Source organism: Erithacus rubecula, assembly GCF_903797595.1.
Source record: "Erithacus rubecula genome assembly, chromosome: 10".
In the NCBI taxonomy this organism is placed as follows: Eukaryota; Metazoa; Chordata; class Aves; order Passeriformes; family Muscicapidae; genus Erithacus; species Erithacus rubecula.
Window position 1 is genome coordinate 28054143 of NC_136662.1, and position 23683 is coordinate 28077825.

Sequence of the window (23683 nt, forward strand, 5' to 3'; positions counted from 1 at the left end):
GTTTATCATTTGCTGGTTCCCTCCCACAAATTTGCTGCTACCTTTCTGCACACATGTAAGCTCCCAGTATCCACACAGCACCTTCCAGACCCCATAGCATCTCCCCACTCCCAATTTCTTTGAACAGCAGTGGGACCCATCCCCAAAGCTCCCAGTTAGATGCCCACACAGCCTGGGAGCCTGCTGCACCCCACTCTGGGACAGAGGCAGCTCCTGCTGGGCACGGGACCTGTCTGCTGAGCAGGATGATCTTCAGCTCCTCATCTCCCTCACCCTGCCAAGCCCTCAGCAGAGTCTGAGGCTGCAGGGAGCTGAGCTGCTGAGCACTGGCCTCGGCTGCCACCTAGCAGTGACCTGGCAGCAGCAGGACACGCTGACAGCTCTTCCAAGTTCAGGCCCTGCTGCAGCCCAGGGAGCAGTAAAAGAGGATCTGGGCACCTTCTCAGGACACCCCACCTTGGCCCCAGCTGTCACCTCCCTGAAACCAAACGGGGGCTCTGCAGCAGAGGGTGAGCTCTGAGCAAGATCAGTTTGGTTACAGTGATGGATGACAAAAATGTGCAAGGGACTGCCCCAACCCAAATGTGGCACCAGAGAAGTCAGGAAACCTCTGAACCTCCCCACAGGGTTGGACAGCCCCCACTCTTTAATATTCCCTTTCCACCTCCTTCATTAGCTTTCCCAGCAGCTGCTTTCTAACCAGCACAGGTTTTTTGGTTTTCAGCTGTTTCACATCCCAAACAACCCTTAAACGCTGAAATTAAAAAATAAATAAATAAAAAGTTTAAGAATAATACAATAGTTTGTGTTCAAAGAGAGCTTTAAAGATCAGCTAGTCCAATCCACAAACATCTTATGCTGGGTTTTTATCCATGCCAGAATTACTGCTAGTATAACTCAGCTTTTCTTGGTGGTTTGCAGGGGAAGATACCTCTGGCATGGTGGGCACAGAATGGCCCTTGAAGGCCTGAAGATGTGAGGAACACTCCAGGCAAGCAGCTCCAGAAAATCAGCTGGATGCCAGCATTCCTAACCAGGGCACTTCTGTTTCCACAGCTTTTCTCTGCATTAATACTCATTAGGATCACTTGTCATAGTCAAGGAGCTACACAAACACAGTCAAGCTTCAGGTTCTCTCTCACTGGATTCTTCATAGATTTTATTCCATATCTTTAAGATGAGATTCCTGACCCTTTGTACACACAACGTCCAACAAATCACATCATCTTCTTCTTGGGGAAGGAGATTTCTTCGGCAGCAAGGAGTGTGCAGAGCAGCCACTGTGCTAAAAACCAAAACCACATCCCCACACAATGTCAAAACAGCTCATGCACTGAAAGGAGGGAGGGATGGGCAGCCAGTTTCCCTCTCCTAAACTTAAAGGATACATAACACAAAGTGACACTTGGATGCTCTCCTAAACCATTATATTAAAGAGCAGTAACTCAGTACACCACTGGTACAACAAAACCAAACTATTTTCCTGAAAGTAAAACTAACATTTATCACACATGCTGGGCACACTTGAGACATCACACTCCAGGTTTTTTCTAGGGATTAAACATTTCTGAACAAAAAAAAAAAAAAAGCCCCAACAGCCTGGTCATACAGACAGCCTTCCTTGGCAGCAGCTCCAGCTTCTCCACTCTTATCACACCTTCCTTCTCAGGCTGGGCAGCCACTGGAAGTAGGATGGGAAGTGGCTAATCATGCAGCTGTCACCACTGCAGAGAGCAGGGCAGGAGGGACACACAGGTTCTGAGGTGACCCTTGGTCACAGAGTCCAGAGCATCACAGAGGCACCATGAGACTCCCAGGAAGGTCTTGGTCTTCATGTTTTCTTCATCTGCATAAAGAGGAACACAGAAAAGAAAGATCAAATTTAGATCAGATCTACACAGGTAAATCCAAGAGCTACAGACTGAAATCCCTTTTCCCTGGACCTCACCAGGTCATGGAAAGAAGACTTGCTACTGCACACCTATTTGATGAGACTGACATGGTATAATGCAAGGATCCCTCTCTCTCTCCTCCTGCTGCTCCATCACCACTTCCCCAGAGGTGGGAAATCAGATGTGAATTCAGTAGTTTTTGTCTAGGGAACTCTAGAGAGAAAGTTCCAAGGCATAAACAGCCACTGCCTTTGGCAAGTCACTTAATCCACCTTGTAAATGGAGCAACTCTTGTATGTGTGCTGTAAATTCTTCCATCATTTGGAAGGTGGAAGACAAACACCCACACAGGGAACTCACAGGGTTTACAAAATGCTTTAGTTCTTTATGGTTGAGATACTGGGAGACTCAGTATGAAATGAACACTGGAGTAGAGAAACAAACACCTCTGCATGCAAGCAGCAGAAAGTCTAGAAAAGGGAACAAACCCAACGAGAGAACTAACCCTCAATTCATTTGCTCCCATTAAACAATGAGAAATCCATTTTGCTGCACGAAGGTCAACCTGATACATTGCATCCAGCTATTTATTATTGTGGCATCTCCAATCCACAGAAACACCAACATTTCCATCTGTTCCAGCAGCACCAGCCTTAGGATACCCAAGAGTGGCTGCAAAACTCACAGCACACTAACAGACTGCTCAACTTTCTGTCAGTCAATTTTGACTGATGGATCTGTTCATACTGTCAAGAAGGTGCAGCAGGAATGGTGCTGCCATGAATTCAACAGTGGGATGTACAGCTTCAAGCTGGATCCTGCTGGAAAAAGTTTCTGTCTGATCTGGGTCATCTTGCTTCATTTCTGCTGGCTGCCTGGAGTAAATAAAGAAGGTGTAAAGGTCTTCTACTGACTTGATTAATACAGCAGGCATTGAGGACTCTCCAAGAGAATGAGGTGTCTGCAAACGTATGCAAAAAAAATTGAGAGGGTGCAATTAAGTGCACACTCAGCTCATTAGCTGCCCTGATGTTAATTATCTCTCAAAATTTACAAAGAAGTGGAAGGTCAGCAAATGGATAATTAAAAAACCAGAACAAGAATACACAACAACAATCCCCCAGTCCCCTTGGCCAAAGGGCAGCTTTTCCTCCACAGCAAGCTGGAAAGAGCCATAGATTATTACAAGACACAATACATCCTCTCTTAGCAGAGAATTAACAGCTGTCTCATCTCTGAGCAGCCCCACGCAGAACCAGTGATGGCAATGACAGAGGGAGTTTCTGCAAGGAGGCAGCAGCTGAGTCAGAGGAAGCCTCTCTGCATTTTTGCTTAAGAATTCAAATTAAATCAACATTTCAGGGATGTTCACTCATGTCTCAGGCACAGATGAGAGCTGATGTTTGTATTTTTTAACTCTTCATGGAGGAGAAAACTAGTGAAATGACAGACAAACAGCAATTCAACCACAGCTGTTCAAAAACCGGGTACTTGCTCTCTAGGCTGCTTCTGTTGTCAGGGCACAAGGGAACTGTGAGGTACTTCTGCAGCAGCAAGGATGGCTGGCCAGCAGGAATTCAGTGCTGACAGGATGCCAAGACAGGCATCACTAGAGCCCAATTAGCCAACTACTCTGCTGGATACCAGCAGCCCATTGAAAACCTCTGCTTAACATGCAAGAAAAAATGAGTGTTAGGACAAGGTTATAAGGTGACTTTTATCTCTTCTTGCCACTCACGCCATTCTTACTGAGGGACAGGATGCATTTACATTCCTCTAGTCTTCAAATCACCACCTGTGTCTGACATTTATGAATCTTGTTTAGTCAGCTAGGTAAAGAACTCTCCAGATTCCTGCATTTGAAACACAAACTCAGATTTGCAGTCTTCCCCACATTACCTTCATCTAAATACATACAACAGGATGATGATTTGTGTTTTTCAGTACATCTGATAAACTGACAGAGCAAGGACGTTAATAACAAAGACACAGCTTACACAGAAATTCTCTAGCATAGAAACCTAAATTGGCTAGAAAAAGAAAACTGGAGAAAATGACTACTTTACAAGTTACTAGCATTACACTCACTTTTATTCTTCTTTCAGAGCAGTGTCAGAAGCAGCCCCAGAGCAGGACCACTGCTGGACATTTCAACAGCTGACACTGGTGTGAATACTGGTCCCTGTAGTAAAATGGCTCATGAAAATACTACAATCTAAATAACACAGAAAAGGGAACAGGATCACCTGTAGATAAGTGCTCCTGGTGTTTCTAGTGGTACTACCCTAGACTGCACAGAAGACCTGGGGTTTATTCCCTGCTTAACCTTTGTTCAGCAGTTAATCAAACTGTTAAATAGCCAAGGGCATCTCTTTGAACACGCTCTGAAACCCAAGGTATAAAGCATACACACACGCTTTACATTCACCCTTAGAGTTATTCTTTTAACAAAGCTTTACTTGTATAGAACCTTATCCCCAGCAACAACCAAGCCTGCAATTCACTTCCTTTCAGGTCAGTTTAGAATGACCAAGACCCTTTACTGCAAACATTCACCACTAGCACTTCTGGTCTTTTCCTGCATTTACAGACTACTACTCTGAACTACTACACATCCTTTGCCAAACCACAGAATCTAAGATGAAGACACACACTTCCTGGCTCCCATGGGCACAAGAGTCTGGCACTGCTCTGAGCTCTGAGTCCACTCTGGAACTGAAAAATTGCAGTGCACATATGGGAGGTTAGAGAGCACACAGACCCCCTGAAGTCTGCAAAGGGACCAGAGAACAGTCAGCTAGAAACATATTTATGGTTCGCATAAATAACAGTTTTCATATTATGCTTCTTCTTGCTTTTTATAAAAGCAGAAAATCAACTCCACAAAAAAACTTCCATGGGACTAAAACAAGACATATCTGCTGAGGCCTGGAGCTGATTTCATGGAATGACAGCTGTGCCAAACTCTCACCTGGTCACAGCTCAGCCCCACCCAGCTCCAAGGTTGCTGTTTCACTGTCTTCATCTTGAGATTCCCACTGCAAGCAAAGGTCTGGCTCCACCACTCCAGCATCCCTCTGCTTTCCACTGGGCTGAACATACAAAGCTGAAGGATTAAGTTCCTCAAATTCCTAGAACAAATAAAAACCATGCCAGAACAGTAAAATAAAAACTCTACAAAGAATAAAAAGCATTCAGAAAATCTCAAATAGGTCAGCAAATGGATGAAAGTGCACAACACCCAAGAGTTAGCTCCAAATTCTTGCACAAATGGCCTTATTAAGAAAATCAACTCCTCTTTCGCCAGCAGCAAAATTTCTCAGCAATGCCCCTCTTCCCCAAAATTTGGCCTGCACATGTAAAAATACCATCACAGGATCTAATCCTGGCAGAACATGCATTCTGCATCTGCTGAATAAAACAACAGATAGAAGTACTCCAGGCTGTAAAACTCAGCTTTCTGCTGAAATATAAAATTGTGGCAGTACCTTTGCATGGGTTCTCATAATCCACACAATTCTTACTGGAACTGAGCTGAGACATGCAAAGAATGCCACAGGTAAGCTGAAAGCACAAATGATCTGGCTTACAACTGGTGTGGCAATAGGCAATTACCATTATGGTTATGCCATCCAGCACTGTACATTTCACTGGCAAAGTACAACAGTTTGTAAACCAAAACCATTTCCATATCAACTTTAAATTCATTTCTAAAAGACAGGCTGAAAGCAGTTTGTTCTGCTAAACAGAACATCTCTGCTATACCATCAGATTCCACCTTAACCAAAAAGCAAGCACTCCACCTAATCAGACACACTGAGATGAAGTCACAAAATGATAAGCTACAGGAAAGCAGAGAATACCAGTTTTGTGCTTCACGGTAAGAATCTTCCCATCACAGGCACCCAAACAGGGATCCTTCCCTTCCCCTCCCTTTCAGCAGCACTCGCCTCCCTCCTCACCCGGGAAGGGATGTTCTCTCCACAGACATTAGCATATCCCATATCCCTCAAGACAGAGTGGAAGTAGACATCGTTCTTGGTGGATGTGTCACACAGGAAGAGGTACAGAACACCATCCACGTATTCATCCACAACCCCCACAAGCTCCTTGAAGCGACAGAGATTCTTGAAGAGGAGAACTGCAGCACTGGACCACCTGCCCTGAAGAGGAAACAATGTAAGTTACCATAAACAGACCAATATCCACCACCTGAGACTTTTCCTTGTGGTAGGCACTTGTCAAAAGCCAACTGAGCTAGGCCAGGCTAGTGACAAATACAGGAAAGTCAGGCAGTCAAGATTCCCAGCATGAAACTAAACTAAACTATCCCAAAGACTGCAATTCTCATTACACTAGGAACGCCCTTTCTCCCTAAATACCTACTTCCAAACATAGTTCCATGGCATTCCCCAGTGATTTTATCCCAAGTGCCTAAAATACAGTGGTTTGTTGGTTTTGTTTGTTTGGTTCTTTTTTAATTCCTGGAATCACAAGACTTTACAAACACTAGAAGTATCAAAAGTCATTAAGATGCTGCTAAAGCCTCACCACAAGGAAAACTGTGATTAACCCTCAAAACCCTGGGTAAATAACTTTTTAAAAGCAACATCTTCAAAAACACCCAGGCAACAATTCTGCTCACATGCTTTCCTTCAGAGATTGTACTTCTCAGGCTTCTTGACCAAGAGGATTCCCATCACAGAGAAACTTTCTTATGACCTCTGTAACTCTGGCTGTGCTAACTGCATCAAGCCAACTCACTTAAAGCTCTGTTAGAGAATAGGTTTTTACAACAGAGAGTTGGAGCTACCAAGGCTTCAGAAGGATGTTGGGGAACTACTGGAAGGGAGAGGAACAAGTTTGCTGTGTTGCTTAACTGTAGCCATCTGTTTCTGCAAGAATATAAGCAAGAATGTTCTGATGACAAAGAAAGCAGTGAAAGGGTGATTGCTCACCCAGCACCCTCTGCTGAACATAACAGCACTAATTCTGCTGTAAATATCAACAGGACCCGACTTCATACTAATGTTTGCCCTTGGCAGAAGAAAAAGAAGACAACCTCTACTTGATAACTCCTCTGCATATGTCAATAAACAAAAATGCACATGGACATGTACCTCCACGGGTTTTATCCATGCCAAGGAACATGGGATGGCCTGAGCAGGGAGCTTCAAGTAGTGCCACCTAAAATACAAAGCAAAACCATTACAACAAAAACAGGGATAAATCAGCAGAAGAGCAGAACTTCCTCCTCTTTGGGTTTTACTACCAGTTTAGGAATATAGAAGCATACATTGGATAGCACACTCATGACTAAAACCCAACAGCGACTTCAGAAAACACTCTGCATCCAGAGAATGGGCACAGCAAAACCAGCAGTAACAACTGGTCTCTTATGCATTCCCTGGCCCAAGCACATTCCCATCAAAACCCCTTGTTTTGATGAAAGCAAGACAAAGTTACAGACATAGAACCCTGACTTTTGAACTAAAGAATGCCAACAGCCAGGCACAAGGAGAGTAGAGAGGGAAGACACAAATACAGAAAATGTGCTGAACAGCAGAGAAAAAGTACCTCTGACATTGCAAAGAAGTGCCAGTTGGGGGATGTGCCTCCAGGAGAATGTGTATATTCATTCATGCAACCCAGAAAGGAGTATTAAGGAGTGTGCCCTGAGGTGACAGACAGCAGCAAGAAGACAGGCTAAAGAGTGAAGGCAGACACAGCAGTGTACCCCAAGGGCTAGTGCTGGGTCCAGTATTGCTCAATGGCTTCATGATTGACCTGGGTTTTGGGGGAGAGTCTACCCTCAGTCTGCTGATGACACAAAACTGGCAGGAGTGGCTGATGCCCTAGAGGGTCAGGTTGCTATCCAGACAAATCTTGGGCAGACAGGAGCCTCACAAAGCTCAACAAATCCTGCGCTTGGGGAACACCACCCACCATGCATCAGCACAGTGTGGACCAGCTGGAAAAGTGTCATTTTTACCAGGAGAGAGACCAAGCACTGGAATGGGCTGCCCAGAGAGGTCATGGAATCTTCATTCTTGGAAGCACTCAAAAATCACCTCAGCATGGCCCTAGGCAGCCTGTTCTAGACAGCCCCTCTTCAGGAGGGAGCTTGGACAGGATGATCTCCAGAAGCCTAATCCAACCTCAGCTGTTCTGCAATTCTGCCACTCATGTGTAACTTACTTACTTGAGGAATCTCAGCCAACACTTCTGGACAATCTGGAGGTGTCCATAGTCTGCATAGAACACCTCTACCTCCTGGTCATTGATCACACGGTGGATGATCACACGGTACCACCACTTGCAGACCATGGCACAGCAGAGCTGCCCAGGCCGCACTGCAGACTCTGGCATGATGTATTTATCAGAAGCAACCTTATGAGAGTAAACGTGCCTGTAAAAGACCACAGTGAGAAACCAGGCTTAGCAGGATGCAGGAGATGAACAAGGAGAAATACACAGGACATCAAAAGAATCCTGACTTTTTACAGTTCCCATGATGTGAATTTTCAGGAGTTGTTTTAATAGACCCTTTATATCTCTGTTCTGCCACACTTAAAACTGAAATGGGAATCAAATTGCAACCCCAAACTTTTAACATTGGAACGATACTCTCGGTGTCTAACAAAAAGTTAATTAATGGGGATTAATCAGAGGCTAAACACAGTCATCCTAATCATTACTTTTTTACCATTACCTTGACATATCAGCATTTCTCATGAACCAGATTCTGGAGTACTGGCCCAGGTGCAGTGTTGCAGGTGGAAGTAAAAACCTTAAGCACATTAGCAACAGCTGCACAGACAAGAAAAAAGAACCCTTCAAGCTCCTTTTTATAACCTTTCCAGGCTTACAAAGTTCAGGACTGCTAGGGCACAGACAAACCACTGGAAATGCTGGTGACCACACTTACTGTTTGTTAGTTAAAAGTAACAGATAAACATTTTGAGTAGTGTTTCAGGACAGCACCAGCATCTCTGTACTAAGTAAAGAAGCCATCAGTGATCATCACCAAGACCTGGGTGCCCAGCTCCCTCAGCACAAACACTCACTGCACTGCAATAACATGATCCCACCTCATTTCAAACATGAGATCCTGCAGTTTATACGAGGTTTCTTTGCTGCAGATGTGGATATAGAACTGGCTAGGAGAGACAATGAATTCCACAATGACTCCCACCAAGCGTCTTCTCTTCAGAGGTGGCAAACTGCAAAGGCTTCTGTCCTGAACAGCATCTGGAGGGATTTCTGGAGTTGGTGGAAACTGCTCAGAACCTTGATGCTATAAAGAAATAAGTGGGAGGTGGCACTCAGATGTCTCATCATGCACTGAACGCACATAATTGGCCTTTCCATTAATTAAAAAAGTTCTGCTTTCCTGGGGAATTGTGAATTACTGAATATCAGAGAATTCCAACAAATTGAATAAATAAGGATGTTTCTATCACAGGGAAAGTTTTCAATTATTTTCACACTCTCTTTCTTTTTTCCCTCCAGTGTTAAGAGGGGTGCAACAAAAACACCTTATTCATATTCCTGAAAGGAATAAAGGAGAGAAATTGAAGTCAGGTCACATATTTAGGCATAAGTAGTGAATGACTATTACCAAAATAGCAAAATAAAAACAAACCCCAAACCTAACCCACTCCTTTGCTGGATTTTACTGAGAAGATATTATTTCTGTGCTCCACAACCATGAAAAAGTACATAACTGAACCAGCAAAACTACCTGAAAATTATTCCAAAGCAACAGAAGATAGGAATGAATCCTACTTTCACACTAGAGTCATTTCCCAAAGACACAACCAGTCAAAATTTACAAATTCTGTTCTTTTCTCACTTTAGACAAATTTGTACAAGTGAGTTATTCACACAGATTTCAGTTTTTCATTATTCTATCTGCTGAAAACATTATGGACAGGAGCCTTAATCAGACATCAGCTACTTCCACTACCTCAAGAGCTTTCTTATGTGCCAGCAGACAGTACTTCTCCAATGATTAGTAATCAAAAATATTTCAATTTCTCTCATTGTGAGCACAGCACAAGTTATCACTGCATCATACATCAGGCAAGGTGTGGGCAATTCATATTCCAGCCTTCTCCCTGTTGCTTATATCTAAATTCAACTGCAAACAATGGGGTTTTGCAATAGTGGCTCTCTTGGTCACTTTGTAAAGATGCAGATCATAGAATATTTGGAGTTACAAGGCACCCACAAGGATCATCAAAGTCCAGCTCTTAGACCTGCAAAGGACCACCCCAAGAATCCCACCATGTGCCTGAGAGCATTGTTCAAATGTTTCTTGAATTCTGGCAGGCTTGGTGCTGTGACCACTTCCCTGGTCTCTCCTCCTGCAGACTGAATAAAGCTTAATGCCTTTCAATTCTTTGGAGCTAGAAATTTTGACTAAAACTTTTGAGTCAAACAGTGAGTTAACGTAAGAGTAACTGAGGGAATTCGGGACTGAGCTGCAGTATCACCTCTAAAAACCACTTACAATTTCACAAATTTCCTCCAATTGTACAGCTGGGTATAGCCACAAGACAAGCTTGGCAGAGGAAACACACTAAGCAGGAGGATTTTCCTCAGAAAAAGAGGGCCTATAGATGCTCAAAAGAAAAAATTAAAGGAGGGACAAACAAATTCTGTCAAAAAGATTTGGCAGTTCAGAGTGTCTGCACTGCTATTCTCCATCCCTTTTTAAAAAACCAAAGCAAAATATTGATAATTTCCTACCAAATAGCAGCTTTGAGACTGCAGGAAACAAGGTCACTGAGGAACATTCCCCAGCTCTGTCAAACCAGTTGATACTGAAGCCCTGTCAACAACAGCAGGCGAAATTTCACACAACTGGTCTCACAACAAAGTTACTAAAGTCCAGTTACAAGTAACTATACCGAAAGATATCACCAGGCTTGTAAATGAGCAAAACAGCTGGCTTAACTGGCCTTGGATTATCTGATAGACCTCAAGACGAGCAGGAGACAGAAAAAACTGACTTTGGATGCCACATAAAGCCATCCACCAGGTCACTATGAGTCTGGCCACCTCCAGAGACATCTAAAACAGGTACAAAAAATGTTTGGAAGCAGTGGTGCCTCAACAGTGCAATCTCAACAGAAAAAAAGATAGTAAAAAGAGTATCACCCCTTGAAATCCACATGAAAAATCTACAGATAATTCGTCCAGCCACTTACTTGTTCGAGGTGATCACCCAAATCTGCTGGCTCTGAATCCATCAGAAGTGCTGCCTGGTGGATGCTCTGTGTCTCATGGGTGGGTCCTAAAGGAGGCACCTCAGATGCACATGCGGCTGCAAAGACAATAATTTGGCTGTTATTCTTCACTGGACTGATACAATGTTGCACATTAAACAGAAAGGGAAAACATAAAATAAAGGAGGTCTGAAAACACTGGTGTTGTTTTCCTCAATACTTGCAGCATTCACAGCCATCACATTTATGAGGATTCAGTGTCAGTAAGTTAAAACAAGAATCACTTGTTCTTGTAAGCAAACTAAAATCCATTGCTAGAATAATGTTAAAATCAATTTTTCCTTTGAAAACCTGTGAATCTGGATAGAACTGTATGAGATTATCCACCTTCTCCCACAGATTTTTTGGGAGTGATGAAGCCATCTGCAGTCCTGTCTCTTCTGTGGAACCTGTAGCCAGTGTTAAACCTTCAGTCTCAAAAAGTGTATGGCAGCCTGAAGAACAGACATGCAGAAGATCCTTCTACTTTTTTCACCTGTTCCCTGGAATGACTAGAAATTCCAGTCCTACACACACGTTCAGCAAGTCCATACTCTGAATGGGCTAATCTGCCCTTCTTTCACCCCACACCACAAAACAGTGGCAACCTGTCAAAACCTTCCCCTTAAATTCTCTGCTACCAAGACAACTGCCTTGTGACAGCTGCTTCTGCAGCACTCAACAGCCCTTCTGTGCTAAACCCCAGGGGAATGAGGACTTCTACATCAAGTGGAAATGCAGCAACAGACACTTGAAAGGCAGCTGCTTGGCCACAGAGCTTGCATGAGTTACGACCTTTCAGTTAAACACACCACCTCACCTTGAGGCATCTCTTCTTCCAGAGTCTCACCCTGAGGCACCTCATCTTCCTCAGCTTCACCTTGAGGCACCTCATCTTCCTCAGCTTCACCTTGAGGCACCTCATCTTCCTCAGCTTCACCTTGAGGCACCTCATCTTCCTCAGCTTCACCTTGAGGCACCTCATCTTCCTCAGCTTCACCTTGAGGCACCTCTTCCTGTTCTATCTGGCTTGCCATGTACTTCCTCAAGACCACCAAGGAACCTGCCTTTGTCTGCTCGATGACAATGGAGTCAGACATGCTCCTGAGGACTTCAGGCATGGACAAAAATCCATACTGCCTGTACTGGAACGCCCGGCCAAAACGGCTGAGGAAAGCCTTGCCCAAGTCCATGAGCAGAAGTGGTGATGAGCTCAGCAGGTCCTGCAGCTCAGCCTTCACTGCTGCTGGCAGGACAGGAGTCCTGGCACTCAGAGTTTGGAAACTCTGCGGATTCTTAGAATTCTTAGTGGGAAAAGTAGCATTTGCCTTGGTGGCAGTTTTCTTTGATGCCTTACGTGTCTTCACTTTCTGGTTGGCAACCAACCTGGCAATCCCTTTGGTGGAGTCATCTGCAATGGCTGCAACAGAAATAAACAGACAACCAGAACAATGAACCATTAAAAGCTGTACACTGGTAAAGCTCCTCTTCTCTCCTTTCTTTCCTCTTCTCCACACCCTCTCCAGAAGCAGCTGTCTCCTTCAAATAGCAATCACACTAAACCATGGCTGATTTCCAGCAACCCTGCCCTTCGCAAACTGGAATGAACAATTTTTAAAAGCCAGCAACCAGTTTGCACCCTCATCCCTAGAAATTCAGACCAGGCAGGAAGGCAGGTCAAATGCTTGGATGCAGGATCACAAACAAAAACCAAACTGCTCAGAGTTTTGCTGGGAAAACAGAACCACAGTAAACTCTCACTACAGAGCACCCCCTTGCCCAGGAAAGGTCTCCCTGGAGACCAGCCCAGGCTTTTTCCTAGCTTCTAAACAACTTTTTCTTATGTTACTGTAGCACTCAAAAAGCCTCCAACCATTTCATCCTTTCCAATCAACATCACAACTCTTATCCAAAGAGAAAGGAATTAAAAAAAAGTCATTTGATAGAGACTAAGCTTCCTATGGCATCAGGTACAGAGACCTCCACAGCTTCTCTCAAGAGGCCCCATCCCTGGTTTTGGCTCCTGCTGTAGTCTGCATTTACAGGAAAAATGACACTTAACAGTTCTACTGTACCCATAAGGAAATGTTACTTCAGTTTCTAAACCAAGTGCAGAGTGAAAAAGTGTATAAAAATAACTAGAAGCATGGATGACTTTTTAGGGAGGGAAGAGCAAAAAAGTGTTAAAAAACAGATCAAAATAAAAGAAATATCAAAATCAAAAAATTAACCAGAGTCATATGAGGAACACATTAACAGATGTGTGGCATACAGCTCTGCACATAAGAACATTGCTTCACTCCAGTATGAAGTTCCAAACAACTCCTCCACCCATTTGGAAACAAAACCTCACCTTTGAGGATTAAAGTGCCATTCTTAGAAGAACAGATTCGGACAACTTCAGGCATTTGTGTCACCAGCTCCAAGGTGGACTGGAAGCCCAGGTCACGTAGAGGGAGGGGTTTGCAGACCATGGCCATGTACTGCTCCTCCAGCTGCTCTGGTGTCAAGCCTGCTTTGGCAGCTATCAGCATGGCCCTCACCTCCTTCTTGAGCACCTCCATAAGGGCCACCTGCTTCGACAGCTCTGTACTAAAGGAGAACACAAGGAGATAGCAACTTGTACCACAGCTGCTCATAATTACATGGAATTTTAACTTTTTCCCACCTAGCAGTTGAAAGCTGGCAGGGGGACTGGGCAGCAGCTTTATCAACAACCCCTGTATTCACTTGCCAGCACTCCATGAGTTTAGTGCACCCCTAAATCCCTGCCAGTCCAGACACCCTGTGCATCCATCCTGCTGCCCAAGGACACCCCACCCACGGCCAGGATCAGCTCCCCTCACAGAAACCCCAGTGACCCCCAGCACGGGGGTTCACCCCTGAGCCCCACAGGGTCTCTGTCCCCCACACACATTCCTGTGCCCCTGAGCCCCACAGGGTCTCTGTCCCCCACCCACATTCCTGTGCCCCTGAGCCCCACAGGGTCTCTGTCCCCCACCCACATTCCTGTGCCCCTGAGCCCCACAGGGTCTCTGCTCCCACCCACATTCCTGTGCCCCTGAGCCCCACAGGGTCTCTGTCCCCCACACACATTCCTGTGCCCCTGAGCCCCACAGGGTCTCTGTCCCCCACACACATTCCTGCCCCCCTCAGCCCCACAGGGTCTCTGCTCCCACACACATTCCTGCCCCCCTCAGCCCCACAGGGTCTCTGTCCCCCACACACATTCCTGCTCCCCTCAGGGCCTCTGTCCCCCACACACATTCCTGCTCCCCTCAGGGCCTCTGTCCCCCACACACATTCCTGCTCCCCTCAGGGTCTCTGTCCCCCCCTCACATTCTTGCTCCCCTCAGCCCCACAGGGTCACTGTTTCCCAGGCACATTTCTGCTCCCCTCAGCCCCACAGGGTCTCTGTCCCGCACACACATCCCGGCTGCCCTCAGCCCCCCGCCGGGACACCCCCACGTTCCCACACGCACGGCGCCATGGCTGCGGCCTCTCCGCGCGCCTGCGCGCCCCTTTCCCGCCTTTCCGGGTTGGGGGGCGGGGCGCGAGGGCGGCTCCCCACCCCTCGGCCGGGGCCGCCATTGCTGCGCTGCTGAGGGGGCGCGGCCGGCGCCGCCCTCAGCGCTCTGCGGCATGGGCTTTCCGCTCTCTCGGGGCTGGGGGATGCCGCCCTCGCCTTCTTAAAAAAAAAACCCCCAAACTATTGGAGAATATCTCGGACATGATCAAGTGCAACCCATGACCCAGCAGCACGATGTCAGCCAGACCAGAATACCGAGTGTTATGTCCAGGATTTCCTTAAACCCCTTCAGGGGTGGTGATGTCCCCACCTCCCAGGGCAGGTTGTTCCAGTGTCTAATCCATCTTCACCGTGAAGAAATTTCTCCCTAGTCCAACTCAAACCTCTCCTGGTGCACTGTAGGCTATGTCCCCTTGTCCTGTCTCTGGCTGCTGGAATGACAAGCTTGATCCCCACTTGGCTACACCTTCCAGAGGTTGTAGAAAGTGAAAAGGATTCCCCTGAGCCTCCTTTCCTCCAGACTGAGCTCCCCACAACTCCCTCAGCTTCTCCTCATCAGATTTGTGCTCCAGACCCTTCCCCACCTCTATAGCCCTTCTCTGGACTTCCTCAAGAACCTCCTAGTATTATTACGAGGAATCTTTTATTGTAGGGAGTCTTGATTTATTTTTTTTTTTCTCCCATCTAAGAGGAAAATCCACAGTGGAGACACAAAAAGCACATTAGAAAAGAGCCACACACAGAACAGGACCAGTTCCTTCAACATAACGATATTTAAAACCAGGTGTGGTTATTAATAGGAGCCTTGTATTTTTGTCAGTCCCATCTGAGAGAAAAATCCACAGAGGAGACATTGACTTTCCAGAGGTCACAGAGTGTAGTTAAAGAGGGGTGCAATGGATGTTTCCTAAGGGCTCACAGATACCTGATCAATTACACAGCTGATTTCCACCCAGGAGTACCTTCCAGGCTAAAACCTGTGAATTTTGGGACACCCATCAGCACATGGTCTCAAAAAATTTCCTCATTTCAAAAGTTAGCAATCAAACACCTCTCCTAGGCACAGTGGAGTCAGGACCCTCTGGTTGAATAAAACATCAGACAAAACCAGTATGTTGCAGGTTTGGAAGTGTTAAACATGCCAGAGTGCTTTTGATATCACACCAACTGGAATCCAAAACCAGACCTGAGCTGCCTTTTGCTGTTGCTGCTTAAAACAGCAGCTGGGGACCATATCTGCCAGTCCCATGTTGGCCAAGGGATAAACACAAAGTGGAAAAGGTTTCTGGAGCACTTCCACAGAATATACACTGTATAAATTTATTAATTACGCCTCATTTACACCCAGCCTTTTGCCCTTTCCATCTATCACTTCGCTGGTGACCTGCTGACACGGCGCCCAGCACAGCAGAGAAAGGAAAGCAGGCAGCTGGTGCTCCTGCCCTCCCTGCCTGCAATATCCTGACTCCGGGTGGAGCACAAGTCTCCAATAAAACAGGAATCTGTGAAAAAAACAAAATCAGCACCCCCCAGCTGTCTTTCCAGCTCCCTCCAGCCACTCCTCCACACCAGGGACTGGAATCCCTGAGTTCACCCGTACCCTGGTTTATGTCACAGGTGTGTCCTTCTGTAGTGCAATTTCTAGCCAGGTGCTGATTTCTTTAATACAGTGGGTGACTTTAAAAGTGTTTCTTCCACAAGTTTCTGCAGATGTCAACAGTCTGAGCAGCATGAAAAGAGAAAGCTCCTATGTTTGCTCTGCCATGCTCCTGCTGTGGAAAACTAGGGAGGGATTTAGGCACAAACTCTTCTGTCAATTTAGATTCAACAGCTCTAACTCCGTGATGGCTCTCAAATTAACACCCATTGAGGAAAACTGGGACCAATTACTTTCCCTCCTTGCAAAAATGTGACCCTGGAGAGAAGGGGGATTGCTGCCAATGTCTCTGCCACTGTGCCAGCCAAAGGGTTTCTGGAGAGCAGGGCAGGGTGAGATGGTATTCACCCAGATGTTCACCACAACACCCCTCCAACCACTCCCAAGTAAGCCACTGGTCTCACTAGCAAAGGTTTTTCACCCTGCTGTCTATTCTGAGCCACTCTCCCCTTTTGATATCTTTGGGGCCATATGCCTGACAGCTACTTTTAGGTAGCTTTCCAACAGCTTTGCAGAAACTATCTACTAAAAGTCACCAGAGGGCTTCTGATTGTATTTTATTTCCAAAAGCAGGAAGACACAAATTGAATGTCCTTCTGTTAGACCTGTCCAGGTCTAACTTTCCTTCCCATCTCCACAGCAGTGCATGATGAGAGCAGAGCAGCTGGAAACAGCTTGCTCACTTCACTGTCCATTTGGCCTGACAAGCCTGTGATGAACTTGAAACGAGCCTCCTTGATGTGACACCTCCCCTTCTCTCCTCCCCTGCCTTGCAGCAATAAATTTGAGCACATATTCTACTGTCTAGGCAGCTGCTCCTTGGCACAGATGAGGATGGAGAAAAGGTCTCGGAGCTCCTCCAGGGAGTCTCACAGAAGGCGCAGAGAGTCGCCGGCTGCGCAGAGCAAACGACAGAAGAGAGGGAGCAGCAGAGAAGCTGGCAAGGGAAAGGGAGATGGAAAGCAGGAGAAAGCCAAGGAGACCAAAAGCACCGTGGGGAGTGATGGTAGGGTGCACACCTCCACAGTGGTGGACGTGGATGATGTGGTGTCTGATGAAGAAATGGATGCAATGGCATTGCTGGATAGTGAGCAGCAAGAAGAAGGTAAGGCTTGAAGAAGGGAAGGGGGTGGAAAACTGTGGGCTCTTTGCTGCTGCGTGGGTCACAGTATGACTGCTCTCTGCATGGTGTCATCACACCCACCTTGCACAGGTGTGGTTATCCTCAGGGAGCATATGGGAGATTCTCCAGCCAGCCTCCCAGCCAGCTTCTGCAGGCTTGTTAGCACCATCCAGCAAAGCAGTGAGCCTGCAAACAAGCAGTTACATTCCCAGCATCCTTCATGCTTCAGCTTGCTACTCCCCAGTTCTGTCCATGCTCTGGTCTCTTCCTTTCCTTGCTTGGCCACCTTTAGGTGGATGGCATTGGCCTTACTGCCAGTCCATAGTCCAAAGCACCTCAAGTGGAGAAGAACTGCCCTTGAGGTGCACACTTGCCACTCACCTGCTGGATAACATTTAAGAGCAGATCCTCTCCATGTGTTTGTTAGGCACATTCCCAGCCTACTACAATATAATGGAGTACCATGATCCTTTTGGCAATATGACTGGGCCTGTTTGGGCTCAGCATCACCACAGGCATGGCAGATGTGTATTACAGGAGCCAGCACCACTTGTGCCCTTCCATGTTAGCACCTCTGCTGCCCCAGAGTGACACAAAGGTTCAGACTTGCTCCTGACTCCCTGGGAACTAGCTTTTCACAGCTTCATCTTTCAGCCTCTGTTACAAGAATTGCAGCTGCTGGGCAGTGCTTAGGAGCTCTGGTGACTACACAGGCTCTTGGGATCTGAAGCTCCCTAAGAACCTGGTGGGTCTGCAAAGTATTTCAAAGGCAGAGGGGCAGAGATGGAAGGGTTGGAAAAATGGGAGGGATGGTAACTTTCCAACTTCACAGTTGGAAATCCTGATCTACTCTCTGGCTCCATCTGTCCTCATACCATACCTCCCAATTTTTCCCTCAGACAGGACCTCAAGTAAGGGCAGCCAGAGCAAGCCACACTCACTTTGGGGAGATGTAGAAAGTAATAATAATCTGCCTGACCATCCCAATCGGCCTCCAGTACCTTGGGGTGACTTCTTAGATTACAGGAATATTTTACTGGAACCAGAGGCTTCATCCCACTGCATTAGGGAGCTGGGATGCAACTAAAATGCTATTCCAAAATAACTTGATATACTCCCATAGAGAAGGGCACTTCAGGTTGTGCATGTATAAAGCTCTCTCTTATTTTCAATCTTTAGCTCATTTTTCCAGATGAACTTCAGGGACCCCAGCTCAGCAAAGTTGCCCAATCCAAGCCTTTCAACCTTGCTTGGTAGCCCCAGTTCTTCAAGATACAGTTTGCTTTCTAGTCAAGCAACTGTGGAGAAGCATGGCTCAATTTTTTGTCAGTAAAGCAGAGACAAAATCTATCCCTCCATCCTTGCAGGTCCTGGCAATCTGGAGCAGGGAGTGCTCCTTAACTCTCCTCCAGAGAGAGCCAAGTGGTTCATTTACTGTGAGTCCAGGCAAAGGGCAACAGTGAAGCTGATGTGTGCAGGCACTTGTCAGGCTATTGGTATTTTGGCAGCAATCCTCTTCTAACACAATCCTGTTGGGTTTCTCCCTAGGTGTAAAGTCTCCTGGTCTGGGTGTCTGTGAGTGGCTTTTGACCATCTTGTCTTTCCTGTTCATCATAATGACCTTCCCCATTTCTGTCTGGTTCTGCATGAAGGTGAGAATAGCCACGGGGCCTCTCAGGATTTGGTATCTCTTCTGGATGTCACATACTGATTCAGCATGTGTTGGACATGAGCATAAAGGTTTTAGGTATAAGGCTAAACAAATATATTTATAAATATAAATGTATATATTTATAAATATTTATATATATTTATATCTCTTCAACTCATCATTAATTTTGATTTGTCCTTTATTGCATGTTGCTAGAGCACATTGGTCCAACTATTGCCTATCAAATACTCCTGCTAAATACCAGCAGGAAGGAACTAAAGTTTCTCTTTTCTAAAACAAATTGCAAGTCTGTTCATTTTCAGACATATCCCTCAGCCTACCATACATGGCTGCATGAGAGCAGCAGGGTAAATAAGCTTTAAATTCAAAATTTTAAGAGAGATTGATCTTTCAGTTAATAGCAGATTTTCCCTCTACCTCTCATTTTTATTCAGATTTGTAGCATGGCTACAAGTAGGCATTTGTAGGCATTTTGATTTCTGCTTCTCAGGAAATTTCACATTCATCTTGGTATCAACAAGAATGTCAGTATTGCAGCTCAGCTCTTAGGATAAGCACATATTTGCCTTGGAGGGAAACAAGCAACATGAAACATTTAAGTTTAAGGTTATTTAAGTTTAGCCAGGCTATAAGGAAGCAAATTTTGGGTCATCTTGGGAAGCTGCTCTAATCAAAACTCTGTCTGTCACAGGGCTCCTCATACACGAGGCTGGCCAGCATTTCTGGGCAAAGGGTAAAGTGACTCAGTGGCAGGGGATGCCACAATCTGCTGAAATCCTCCCTTTGCAGGGCTTGTCCAGAATAAACTTCCCCCCGTGCTGGTGAGGCTGCTTTTCCCAGTCCCAGTTCTTGCTCTCCAGCCTAGCTTTTGTTTCCCTCTGCAGGTAGTGCGGGAGTATGAGAGAGCCATTGTTTTCCGAATGGGGCATCTCCTTCCTGGCAGAGCCAAAGGACCTGGTGAGGTGTTCACTGAGTTCCCTCCACCACATTGCTCCTCTTCTGCATGCCTCACCAATGCAGACATTGCCAGACAGGAGATGGGATGGTTTTTGTTCCCTTTCTTTTTAGGGCCTGTAGTTTCGGATGGCTTTTCCATCACAGAAGCAGCCTGAGAGTTTGAGCCTATGTAGTAGTTCTGTAGTTCTGCATGCTAAACCCTCCCCTGTTCTCCAAAACAGAAGAAGTCATTTCTGTAGTTCTGGTGATTACCTGTGTCTTTCTCTTCCTCCCTCAGGACTTTTCTTTTTCCTTCCCTGTTTGGACACCTATCACAAGATAGACCTCCGCCTCAAAACCCTAGAGATCCCTTTCCATCAGGTACGGCTGACACCCCCACTCTGCATTAATTCTGGGATCTTTTTAATCTTAAATCTTATGCTTGCAGCCTTCATCCTTGCAAAGAAAAGTTTGAAGAAACATCTCAAAGTAACCTCTAGTTTGCCCAAGATCAGTCAGTAGCCGAGGTGGAAGCTACAAAGACTCAACCCTTCATCAATCTTCATCATTCTCTCAGTTGTGTGCCTTTCTGTGCTACCTTAGAGTTGCTAGAACCAGCTCCATCTCCCCTAATGTCTTCTGCTTAGGTGGTGACCAAGGACATGGTTACTTTGGAGATAGATGCTGTCTGCTACTATCGGTTGGAAAATGCCTCTCTTCTCCTCACCAACCTGACCAGCATCTCCAGTGCCATCCAGCTGCTGGTGCAAACCACCACAAAGCGCCTCCTGGCACATCAAGCCTTCTCTGAGCTTCTGCTGGAGAGGAAGAACATCAGCCAGGAGATAAAGGTGCTTCTGTGGGGAGGGAGGCAGCAAAGCAAGGGGTGAATTGAGGCTCCACAAGGAAGGTCAGGTGGTCACTCCCTCAGAGTCACAGACACAGGTTTGAAGAAGGCTTCCCCTCTTGGGATCAGTGTGGACTCTAGTTAAATCACCCTAAACTCCTGGGGTAAACCCAAATGGGAAGTGAGGGCAGTCATTTTATTTCTGAGGGGCCTTGCCCAGTAGCACACTGAACCTGATAAATCTGCTTTACAGTCCTGCAGTTGAAGTCCCTGTGCTGTCTTGCTCCCTGTAAGGGGCCTAGGCCAGGGCTGCTGTTCTCCCCATGCTCTAAAAATGTTTGTCTTCATAGGTGGCTTTGGATGCGGTTACAGGCTGCTGGGGGATCAAAGTGGAGAGAATAGAAATGTAGGTAGGAAATGCTGGTAGAAGGGAATTCTCTCTCCCTTTGCAACTACCTGTCCTGTGCTGCTCCTCTTCCTGCTTTGCCTTTGGCTCTCTCCCTGCAGATGTTCTGCACAAGGTAGAGCCTCACCTCTCATTTCCTATTTTCCCTTTTTAGCCTCTGCCTCATATAAAATTTTCACATTTAAGACTGTTCTTTCTCCTGCCCTGACAGCCAGAGCAGGATCCTTAGCTGGGATCTCATCACCGTTTTGCTGCTGCTGCAGGCAGAGTTTGCACCCGGTTCTGGTAGCCCAAAAGGCACAGCAAGGCACTGAACTCTCTGTGTCACACTCTAGGTCTCAGCACTGGAAGGGATGGGCTCATTGCTCAAGTCTGTGCAGAAAGGTGGGACTCACTGATCACACAGAGGGACATAGAAGAGAGAGCCTAGCAGTGAATTAATATATCTGTGAACAGAGCATTCCTGTGCCTGTCTTGAGAGCTGTTTCCTAGTGGAATCTCTGCTGCCTCACAGAGTGAGCTTAAGCTATAAACCTCAGAGACACAAAGAGGTCTCCCTGCTGCCTGGTGATCATGCCAGTGGGGTCACTAAAAGACTAGGCTGAAAGAAAAGGATGGGAATAGAGTAAATAGCTTGAGTGAGACACCAAAAGAGGGAAACCCAGGAGGGCAAAGAATATAAATGAGCTGCTCTTCAGAGGTCAACTGAAGCCAAGCCTCAGACTGACCATCCAGTGCTGCCAGGAGAGCCAAGAGCCCAGCTAATGCCTTTCTACTTCCACAGCAACAACGTGCAGCTGCCCGCTGAGCTCCGGCAGTCCCTGGCCGTGGAAGCAGAGGCCCAAAGACAGGCCAAAGTGCGGGTATGCCAGCATCTCAACACTTCTCATCTCCTTCCACAGCATTCCTGCTCCCTTCCCACCTCTGGTTTGGGGTCCCTGGGATATGCCACATAGGCACACAGCTCTGGGTTGATGTGTTTCCTTTAATTCCTGAACAAGAGCTGTGTCTAACAAGGGGAGCTCAGTTGTGAGCTCTGATGGGCCTGGTAAAAACATGCCAGACATGAACTTCCAGACTTCTGGCAATGCCAAGAAATTAGTACATGCTGTGATCTTCAAGGAGCAGGAATGTTATAATCACAGTGACCCTGAAAATCTCACCATGGCAACCTCCCTCTGTAACAAACCGTCCATGCCCCCTCACTCGCAGCCTAACTAAATCTTCTTTCTTCCCCTGCTTGGTAGGTGATTGCTGCAGAGGGGGAAAAAGCAGCTTCTGAGTCCCTGAGGATGGCAGCTGAGATCCTGTCCAGTGCTCCAGCTGCTGCTCAGCTCCGTTATCTCCATGCACTGCACTCCCTTACCACAGAGAAGCCTGCTGCTTTCATCTTGCCCTTGCCTCTGGATGCCATGAACCTAGTCTCTTCAGCTACCCACAGCCCTCCAGCTGTGAGCAGCCTCCTCACAGGCACCACAAAGCTCCCAGAAAACCCAAAAGACAAGAAGGACTCACCCATGCTCTGAGAGAAAGGAGCAAGAAGGCAGGCCCACCGTCAGGTTCTGACCTGGAGGCAGGAGGGAAAGCAGCCCAGGCCTGCAATATAAAGTGGATTGTACACAGAAAAAGCCTTTACTTGTTTTGGAAGGGAAAAAATATGGAGTGCAAGGAGCAGATCTGGCAAGTGTGTGACCCGGGGGTTGAGGGAAGGGGGATGTCATCCCTCCCCCTCCACAGGGCCAGAGGCATCCTTGACACATTGCAGCCTGGTTCCTGGGGTCTGATCCATCTTGTTCCATCACCTTGGAAGGAAGGACAGATCCTCCCCAATGTCCTCACATGACCCCCATCCACAAACCAAACAGCTGGGCAGGTGGGAGTGGTAGCACAACAATCCATGGGGGAACAGCACACAGGCAGAATGGTGGGTGCTGCCATCCTGGTGGTCCAGGAGCTGGGTCCTTATGGTGTCCTGGATATGGGATTTCAGTAACCACCCACAAACATCCCCACAAGCAAGGCATTTAGCCCTTGTTCTGAAGTAGAAGTAAAAGGAAGAGGAGGAGAGGGCAGCCTTTAAATCTTGGTGCCTCCCTGCCAGCCACATCTGCTGTGCAGAGGAAAGGCTGTGCTGCTGCTCACTTCCACAGGGTGGTGAGGCAGGACCACGTCTGAACTCCTGGGCACATAAAAGCATTAAGGTGACCCATTTAACCAAGGCCCACTGGGCTGATAAGAGTAAGCAGGCAACACTGGCTGAGAGCCTCAGGAACACTAACACTTTTGCCTGCCTGCAACTGCCTTGGTAATTTTCACACACAAAGAACTAAAATAGAGAGTTCTTAACAA

At 46.6% G+C, this 23683-nt stretch overlaps 2 protein-coding genes across 5 annotated transcripts; one reads left to right on the plus strand and one right to left on the minus strand.

Moving 5' to 3' along the window:
- Window positions 1-1131: 1131 nt before the first annotated feature.
- TDRD5 (tudor domain containing 5) lies at window positions 1132-16160 on the minus strand. 4 transcript variants are annotated; one of them, XM_079313652.1, is made up of 11 exons: window positions 14647-14657; window positions 13518-13756; window positions 12055-12584; window positions 11985-11994; window positions 11108-11223; window positions 8984-9189; window positions 8095-8301; window positions 7013-7079; window positions 5855-6055; window positions 4864-5023; window positions 1707-1846 (listed from the first exon to the last, which is right to left on the minus strand). In XM_079313652.1, the coding sequence occupies exons 1-10, from the start codon at window positions 14652-14654 to the stop codon at window positions 4868-4870; spliced, it is 1740 nt and encodes a 579-aa protein (XP_079169778.1). In that variant the 5' UTR covers window positions 14655-14657; the 3' UTR covers window positions 1707-1846; window positions 4864-4867. The 4 variants fall into 4 exon arrangements, with proteins under 4 accessions (XP_079169777.1, XP_079169776.1, XP_079169778.1 ...); XM_079313651.1 differs by lacking the exon at window positions 14647-14657 and adding an exon at window positions 15228-16160 and having other exon boundaries at window positions 1132-1846; window positions 11985-12584; XM_079313650.1 differs by having other exon boundaries at window positions 1132-1846; window positions 11985-12584; window positions 14647-14793.
- Window positions 16161-17174: 1014 nt separating this feature from the next.
- On the plus strand, window positions 17175-22941 carry NPHS2 (NPHS2 stomatin family member, podocin). Its single transcript, XM_079314432.1, has 8 exons — window positions 17175-17455; window positions 19022-19125; window positions 20030-20102; window positions 20380-20462; window positions 20729-20932; window positions 21279-21334; window positions 22119-22197; window positions 22582-22941. The coding sequence occupies exons 1-8, from the start codon at window positions 17179-17181 to the stop codon at window positions 22858-22860; spliced, it is 1155 nt and encodes a 384-aa protein (XP_079170558.1). The 5' UTR covers window positions 17175-17178; the 3' UTR covers window positions 22861-22941.
- The last annotated feature ends 742 nt before the right edge of the window (window positions 22942-23683 follow it).